Source organism: Mytilus trossulus, chromosome 3 (genome assembly GCF_036588685.1).
Source record: "Mytilus trossulus isolate FHL-02 chromosome 3, PNRI_Mtr1.1.1.hap1, whole genome shotgun sequence".
Lineage (NCBI taxonomy): Eukaryota > Metazoa > Mollusca > Bivalvia > Mytilida > Mytilidae > Mytilus > Mytilus trossulus.
The window spans coordinates 79464442-79474086 of record NC_086375.1 but is presented as its reverse complement, the minus strand read 5'-3'; the positions used below and the strand labels follow the sequence as shown (position 1 = coordinate 79474086).

Sequence of the window (9645 nt, the reverse complement as noted above, 5' to 3'; positions counted from 1 at the left end):
AAAAGCGGTCGTGTGAATTTGATGCAAGCGATGTAAACAAATATGGAAGACACTAACTTTTAATTTTAATATTTGAGTTATAATCTAAACGTTTCTTAATGCATATGGCAAGTGATGATGCTGTCAGGGCAACAAATGATGATGCTGCCCAATGTAAACGATTTGCAGTGGAGAAAGGATACTGGCAAGACCCTTTTATAACACTACTGACTCAAAGAAGTCAAAATAAGCATGCTCCAGAAATAAGCCGTGGTTACTATGCTCGTGTGATGGCGATGAGGACACTTCTTCAAAAATTTATCAAAGTATGAACACAATCACAGACAACCATAGACTCGCTTGCAACTTCATACTGTCCCAATAAATGTATTTACGCTTTTAGTATTTAGCTGTATTTTGCCTCCGAATGACCCTAGATATACCATGATTCACCTTTTGACCTCAAGCTACGATCGCTTTTTAATTGTGACATCAAATGTTTTGAATTGTGATGTCAAAGTTTATGGGAAACTGATTTTACGTAATGGGGGACAAAATTGCATACAAGTATAAATACTTCTATAGACAACTTTCGAGGTCCATCTCTAACATGTCTAAATCTTTGTATAGTGCATATATCATTCATGCTTTTAGGGGCATTGTCACTTTTTCATGTTTAGCAAGTGGTTGGAAAAAATACGATGCAATACTGGATTATTTATACATGTTATATGAGAAATAAATGAAATGGATTATATGTAAAATGTTGCCATTAGGGAATTCTGATAACTACCTAAGAAACTCACATTATTTCTAGTTTATCCAGCTCAATGGTGATCACTAGATGCTTGATGAATATTAATAGTGCAGGGATACATGCACTCCCCTCTTTATCATAAATGACTTCTTAAGGTAGTGTTAGAAAATTAAATTAAAAATGAACCACAAAATGTTTTATCATCTCCTAATCCTGGATTTCTAATACATTAACCTAACTGTTTGTGTTGTACATGTGCATATGTATGTACTTAGTATCTTCCATAGATTTGATTTTCAAAAGTGAAAAGGGTGAAAATTAAGTCCTTTAATGTGTATCCATGGCAACATTCTGCATTTATTTCCCATAAAATATTGCAAAAAGGGGGGGTAAACATGTCTCATTTTCCCCAAAAATTTGGATTAAATAAGAATTTCAATGCCTTTGAGTGATACCTTTTTAGAAACTGTTTTCCTAAATCTCCCTAATGATCAAATAAAAAATGGGTGTCTTTCGCCTCATTTTTTCTTAAAATCCAATCACAAAGTTCGTGCGATAAAAAGTTGGAAAAAAACATTACAATAATTGCAGGACCAATGTATGGTAGGGTCATGCAAATACGGACTGTCATACAGAAAACAACCTATATTTCATACATTACATAACCTTGATGTTCATATAAACCCAATACAAAGGCTATTTTAATACTCAGCTATCCAAAAATGAATTTTATTGCACACTAGCTCTCATATTTGAAAAATCCACAGGGGCCAAAATGCGAAACTACACACCTAACTGTGGAGTGCTACCTAAAGGAAAGCATATTAATTGATGATTTTTTACAGTGAACATGGTGATAAACTTGGCTCAAAAGTGGTCTATTGGAACAAAATTAATCATTTTGTTACAGTGCTTATCCAGTGACCTTTGGGGTATCACATTTGCAAAGACCAAAACAGTTTACCAAATTGCAGTCAGATTTCTACTCCAACTAACTGATCAACTGGTAAAATATTTTAGCAGATTGCTCAAGTGAAATGTTGTTAGTATGAAGTGAGTGCAGTAAAATAAAAAGTTATACTTACCATCCACATCCAGTCAATTGATACCTTTGTCAATCATTTTTAACACAAATAATATCTTACTATAGTATGAGTCACTGAATAAAATGGTCTAATTTTGACATGGAAACTTCTATCATAAATAAGTATTATAAATGAATAGTTCAAAACATTGTTTTGTAGGTGTATATTTTATAGCTTTGTCTTCTAAGATGAAGTTATTGTGCAATTGTGATTCTAATAACATTTTGTATACAAATTACTGATCTGCTGTCATTAAAGGGAAATAATTTATATTGAGTTTAAATGTACACATAAAATTTAATCAATGATACGAGGCTTATGATTTTGCCTACAAAAGATTCATAAAAAAAAAATGAAATGCAAAATTAGTATGAAGTTGAAGGGCATGTAGAACACAAATTAGAAAGGTTTTGCAAAATACTGCTTATAAGTTATCTTGTGCTCCTTGGTTGACAATCCTTTATACTTTGAACATTTCAACATTTTGCAAAACAGCTGTTAATCGTCTTTCATCATTAAATAAGTTTCATTGTTCGTTTTAGAACAGAGGATAAAAGTTAAATAATAACAGAAATAATGTTACAAACAAATTAAATGGGGAAATTTGATATTTGTCAGACAGAAGGTCCGAGTACACAGTTATCGTCCTTTGATTTTCGTTGTCCACAAATATAGTCCTTAATGTGGACAGTGTGTTACTTGCCAATTTTTGTTATAACCCTTCCAAATTTAATTCTCCATGTTTTATGCCTCATATAGCAAGTTGGGGGGTGAAATGACACTGTAAAAAAATTTGGGTCATAAATATTTAGGTAAAGTAGTGATTAGGTCCAGCTGAAAAAGGTAAAAAATTAGCACTTCGGAAGCTGTCAAAAGATTTCAAGACCCCCTTAACACAAAATTGTCCATATTTTGAGTTAGAGCTGATGAAGTTTTCTATAAATTTGATATAATTTGTCCCAAAAGTAGTACAACATACTGTAAAAATGTTATTGAGAAAGCGCAGGTGGGATTTTTTTTATTTACATTTATTGTCTAAAAGAAATGCACTACGAAATAACTGTGTACTCGGACCTAAGAGGTGAAATCAGGAAATATAAAATCTGTACTTTGGCAACTTCCCTGAATGATTTGATGGTGTCAATTTGTCAAATAGCATAAAACTAAGGGATTTAAACTTTTATTTGACAGAATTTCTGCAAAAATGACCAATTTTGGCATTATATGGTCAAAATAAGCATTTCATAGCTTTTTCAATTTTGATGCATAAGTGGCATTTTGACTTTCTATCTGACATGTTTTCATGTGTCAATTTTTGTGTTTCTATGCTTTAATCCAGTTGTTTTACTCATTTCTGAACTCTGAATCTACAGAAAAGAAGATTATCTCAGACAATATGAGTAAAGTGTGTTGTATAAATGACCCTCATTTGACACCCTGTTTGTATCAAGTTAAATGTGAGGAGCATGGCACATAAAAGTTAAAGTCCATAATAAAGACCTCACTAAATTTGTATAAAAAGCATTTAACAATGTCTTTTGTACCTGTTTCATTTCACATAATATCTTTCTTTACCCCTGAAGAATACCATGTGGTTCAACTATAAGCCTGTTGAGACTAAAATTGCATGCAAGTTTTTCACTAAAAAGTGAAAAATCTTTGTATCAGACCATACTGTCTGCTCAAAAAGTTGAATGTAAGAGGCTTTTTGTGCTCAGATTTATTGTATCATGTCACCTGAGTATAGAAATGATAGAAAAGACAATTTTTTTTATTTCTTATAGCTTCAATATGCATTTTTAAATGTAAATATGTGCTACGGCCTAAATTGACCCTAAATTATTTTTAGTCATACTTGGCCTAAGACCCTTTTAAACTAATATGATATGTTATTTGTAAGTTTTCTTTCCATTTAAAGTACAATAAGTACATATGTAAGGATTATTTATAATCAAAAAGCTTCACAAATTTAAAATTGCTGGAAAATATTACATCTTCATGTAAGGCTCCCCTTCATTGGAAAACCTCCATTTTTAGGCACAGGCTCATATAAATTTGACTTTTGAAAAATTATGCTAAGTCTGATATATATCAAATGAGTACTCTATTGCTTAAAATACATGATGTATTATATATTAAGGCATTTTAAAAGTATTTTTTTGCAATATTTTAATTTTAAAAGCCCCAAATGTTGATAGTTGAAATTTCTCAATTTTAACGTCCAAATTTAACACGTAAAGTTGAATATTGAATTAATCATAGTGTCTATAATATATATCCTATTGTTATGAAACTTTGTAAGCAGTCTTATAATATATTAAGCTTATGTCATACCAAGTTTTATAAAGATTGGTCAACTTTTTCTATCCTATTAGGTCAGAGTACACAGTTATCGTCCTTTGATTTTCGTTGTCCACAAATATAGTCCTTAATGTGGACAGTGTGTTACTTGCCAATTTTTGTTATAACCCTTCCAAATTTAATTCTCCATGTTTTATGCCTCATATAGCAAGTTGGGGGGTGAAATGACACTGTAAAAAAATTTGGGTCATAAATATTTAGGTAAAGTAGTGATTAGGTCCAGCTGAAAAAGGTAAAAAATTAGCACTTCGGAAGCTGTCAAAAGATTTCAAGACCCCCTTAACACAAAATTGTCCATATTTTGAGTTAGAGCTGATGAAGTTTTCTATAAATTTGATATAATTTGTCCCAAAAGTAGTACAACATACTGTAAAAATGTTATTGAGAAAGCGCAGGTGGGATTTTTTTTATTTACATTTATTGTCTAAAAGAAATGCACTACGAAATAACTGTGTACTCGGACCAGAACAAAATTTTGCTGATTATTTGTAATGTAAATTATTTCCCTTTATTGCCATTAGATCAGTAATTTGTATAGAAAATGTTATTCGAATCACAATTGCACAATAACTTCATCTTAGAAGACAAAGCTATAAAATATACACCTACAAAACAATGTTTTGAACTATTCATTTATAATACTTATTTATGATAGAAGTTTCCATTTCAAAATTATACCATTTTATTCAGTGACTCATACTATAGGAAGATATTATTTGTGTTAGAAATGATTGACAAAGGTATCAATTGACTGGATGTGGATGGTAAGTATAACTTTTTATTTTACTGCACTCACTTCATACTAACAACATTTCACTTGAGCAATCTGCTAAAATATTTTACCAGTACATTAGTTAGTTGGAGTAGAAATCTGACTGCAATTTGGTAAACTGTTTTGGTCTTTGCTAATGTGATACCCCAAAGGTCACTGGATAAGCACAGTAATTGAAAAGTCCCATTCTGATTTTCCAAATGGGTGTCAATGATGCAATACATAATTACTTAGACCTGGAACATTCATATTGCAAATGTATTGATGGGACTTGAGACATTACTGAGATGGAAATAAGTAAAAAAACAATCTTGCTATTATCTTAATAATTCTGAAAATATCAATATAATGTCATTCAATATAAGTAATAAGTGATGCCAGTGTAGCAAAGTTGTACTTTGTCACTTCAGATTTGTGTACAGAATGCAAACAGGATGCTAAAGAAATTGTGCTGATGGCATTCCCAGTCACTGTGAATTTCATAAACCGTTAACACTTATATTGGTCATTGTATCTACTTTATGATAAAACTTACTAATTCATTGTATTTGGATGTATTATATATTTTGAGCAGCTACAATGTCATAGTTTTTCTGTCAGACTGTCCAAAATCCATAAATCTCACCAAGTCTTATAAAGTTCATGATTTTATCAATTTTATACTAACATGACTAATAAAGCTATCAAATTCATTTCCAACATACTGTTCTCAGCTTGAAGCATACCGTTCTTATGTAACAATGTTGACCTGGACACAGCCAAACCTCACAAATAAGACATCACAAGAGCTTCTCTATTGTCATTCCGGTATATTTTGTCACTTAGAATATGATATTTTACATTTTTATAGCAATGGGATGAAGTACAAGAATCCTGAACATTTTTTTTTGAGAAAATCAATGCAAGGTTATAAGGTTTGAATATCTGATATACAAATGATATATATATATTGATTTTGTTCTATTTTGCAATTTGTTATATTACGCAAACATTTCACTTGTTTATTTTGTATTCCTCAGATGACTGATGGTAATTGCCAGGTTGTTAACTTGGGAGCAGGTTTTGACACAACATACTGGTTGTTTAAATCAAATGGAATCAAAGCAAAGTCATTTGTTGAGATGGATTTTCCTACTGTTACAGCAAAGAAATGTTTTTTCGTCAGAAAAGGAGAAGCCTTGTTGAATGCAATAGCCTCAGATGGTATATAGTTTTATTTAATTACTGCTAAAAGACATTTTTTATCAGAAGTCATACATATACATATTTTAAAGATATTGCCATAACCTGGTTTCCGTTATAATAGTTTATATATTTTCTTCTTGACACTCTAGGATAATATGTACCAATCTTGGTCTTACTCAACTTTTTGGAGATGAGTCTGTATTTATCTGTACTTTCATCATATATTTACAAAGTATGAATAAATGCATATATAGAAAAGCAGGAATCATTCAAAATAACTCTGCACATTTGCATGAAGATAAGTTTTGGTTTCACACCCACATTTACCAAAATTTGGTGTCAATTAATTTGTCTTATGTTGAAGGCTTACAAAACAGACTACATTTCCCCAATTTGAACCAAGTTTGCAAATAGCATACTATATTAGGTAAAGGTTGATGATGCTTAGAAATCTTAGGTTCCTACAGCTATAGACTATAGTCTACTGAGTGGGAATATTTCACAGGAAATTAAGAGTTAAGAACAATTGAAAAATTGAGGTGACTTGCTTACTTGCAATAATGTTTACTTGTTTTGAGCAACACACAGAAAGTACTATACAACTAGTGGTGCAAAACTTACATAAGACATGAGTTCACTTCTTGTAAATTTTTCTGTTATGTTTTGTAAAAATTGTTTGTCTTTTCATCTTTTTATTTTTACCATGTTTTATTGTATATGTCTCTTTCCAACTTAATATTATTCAATGTAATCTTTTTATTTTCTACTATTACTTACTAATCAGTTAAAGTTACATTGGTCAAATTCATTATTTTTTCAGAAGAAGATATACAGATAAGCAAGTCTGAAATTCATGGACAAGATTACCACTTAGTATCTGCAAATCTAAGAGATATTAAAGAAGTCGAAAGAAAATTACATGACTGTCATGTGGATAAATCTTTACCTACAGTGTTTATAGCAGAATGTGTACTTGTTTATGTTGATAGTGATAAAACTAAAGTTTTGTTAAATTGGATTACAGAAAATTTTACATCAGCATTATTTCTGAATTATGAACAGGTTAGCCAAATTGTAAGATGAATTGATGTTATTTTGTGAGATTATTAACAGTCCATGTCATGTTTTGTTTGAATGACCTGGTTTATGTATGTCAACTTTTTCATTTAAATGCGATCATAGTAGGAAGTCAATTTAGCTCATCTGGACTGAGATCCATGTTAACAATTTTTATCACTTGGTGTATACAAGATTCAATTAACAAAGGAAAATATTGGGTTTATAAATCCATATTCATGTATACGGAAATAAAAAATCAGTAATTTATAATAGCTGTGATATAGCAAAGTGAATTTATATCATGATGTGTCAAGACTGGCTATCTAGAACTGATATGAAGAAAAATATTTGATTTATATATAAAACAGCAAATAACCTGTGGTGTCTATATTTTTATTTTTAAAGTCAAAGACCTGACTTAAACAATGTCATTGCATATAAAGAAAGTTTTGTAAATTGTAATACCTAATACCATTTTTCAGGTTAATATGCAAGACAAATTTGGAGAAGTTATGATAGAGAATTTAAAGCAAAGAGATTGTTCCTTGCCAGGAGTTTCAGCATGTGCTAGCCTTCAATCTCAGAAAATAAGGTATTCCTCAAGTAAATTTAAAAATTAAACTTGTAAATTTATTCCACCAACAAAGGGAAATATATAGCTATCTCTGAATTTAATTGAATAATGCCCTTGGTGCTTTAAATAGAGGCAAAATTCCTTGACCTTAAAACAAATTTTCTTGGAATTTGTTAATGAATTTTAAAACTAGCTTATAAGATCAATTTTAGTGAAGACATTGACATTCTAAAATTTAACAGATAAAAAACATAAGTTGTATATTCAAAGCTATTTAGATGATGTTATGTATGAGGCAGTATAAAACCATTTTTGATTTATTTTCAGATTTACAGATACAGGATGGGAAGCAGCCGATGGTATGGAGATGACTAATATTTACAAATCTCTTCCACATGCTGATGTTCACAGGTACATGGCATAGCTTATTATACCTTACATATATAAAAAACAATTATATTGGGTAACATGTTATCATCTGACATGGAATAATTTTCATTTAATTGCAAGGAAGGGCGAATAACCCTCAAAATTAACACCAGTGTTAAATAACCCTATTATTCAATGGTGAATAATCTTTTGAGTTACTTATTTTGTACTTGAGTTACCTCCCATGAAAATAACGTCACAGGCATAAAAAACAAAATTGAAACTTTCACAGGATAGGGGCCATCAAGAGACGAGGAAATAATGCTTTGGACATGCATCTACTGATGCATAGTAACTTATTTTCCTGCAACTTAGCCTAAAATATTATCATATTTAATCTCAGTGACACATTAAGTTATGTTAGATAGAATCTTGAACAACTTATATAATTACTTGTAAAAAATCAATTATTTCAGTGATTTATAATATTATACGTTCCTAATTTCTCCCCTATTTAATTTTAGAGTAGAGAAGTTAGAATTTATGGATGAAAGAGAATTACTTGATCAGCTGTTCTCCCATTATTGTATTGTATGGGCATGGAAAGATCCAAACAACATAGGATTAGGAAGCATTGATTTGACCTAAACACAAATATTTATTTGTTTTGGTATTTAAAGCTTGCTTGTGCAAGAACTGTTTTGAAAGCAGATTGCTTATTGTCTAACAGAGGTATATCCAACTGTGCCAACATAACTTTTGTTGTATGCATCAAATATCATTCCTGTAACCTTTAACAAAAATTTCAAAACAAATTTGCTAAGTAAATGGATGTCCATAAATTTTTGATTTCGTATATCATCATTCAAATCATGGATTGATCTAATGATAATATTCATCAAATTTTGTGTTGTAATTCAGGATGTAAAAAATATTGTTCAGCTGCTGTAAAGGGCATACAATAGTATCCTAATTCTGGTCATTTTTAATAGAAAATGTAAAGGAACATGTCATTTGATTATTTTAGATTAAAATATGATTAAATCAAACAATACACCACTTGATACAATGAAGTTATTCGATTCTGATATGATAATAAAAACAAAGCTAATTTAATATTGTATTTGGTAGTGTCAGTTCAAGAATAACATTTTTAAGCATTAAATGTTGAACAATGATGAAATAAAACCTCTTCTTTAATAAAAAAAAAAAAAAAACATGAAAGAGGTACAATCAAAACTAAAAGTGTTGTTTAGGCAAATTTAACTTCAGTAAGATAATCTTACTGACATAAACATTTAGATTGAAGTGAAGTAAAGCAACTAACATTAAAGTGATGACATGGTGTCATAATAGCTTCTTAACATCCTTGTTTTGTCTCATATGGTTTCTTTCCAAATAGAAAAACATGTTGTTGGACTTTGAAAGATAGATTTTCTAATTTATTTTTATTTGAAGCTTCTGAATAATTTCCTTATTGTCTGTCCATATCTGAGAAATATTT

The 9645-nt window shown here is 30.2% G+C and overlaps 1 protein-coding gene across 1 annotated transcript; it reads left to right on the top strand.

Annotated features, from left to right (window-relative positions):
* Window positions 1-10: 10 nt before the first annotated feature.
* LOC134712557 (leucine carboxyl methyltransferase 1-like) lies at window positions 11-9365 on the top strand. Its single transcript, XM_063574242.1, has 6 exons — window positions 11-305; window positions 5974-6157; window positions 6960-7201; window positions 7681-7790; window positions 8100-8183; window positions 8666-9365. The coding sequence occupies exons 1-6, from the start codon at window positions 99-101 to the stop codon at window positions 8787-8789; spliced, it is 951 nt and encodes a 316-aa protein (XP_063430312.1). The 5' UTR covers window positions 11-98; the 3' UTR covers window positions 8790-9365.
* Window positions 9366-9645: the final 280 nt, after the last annotated feature.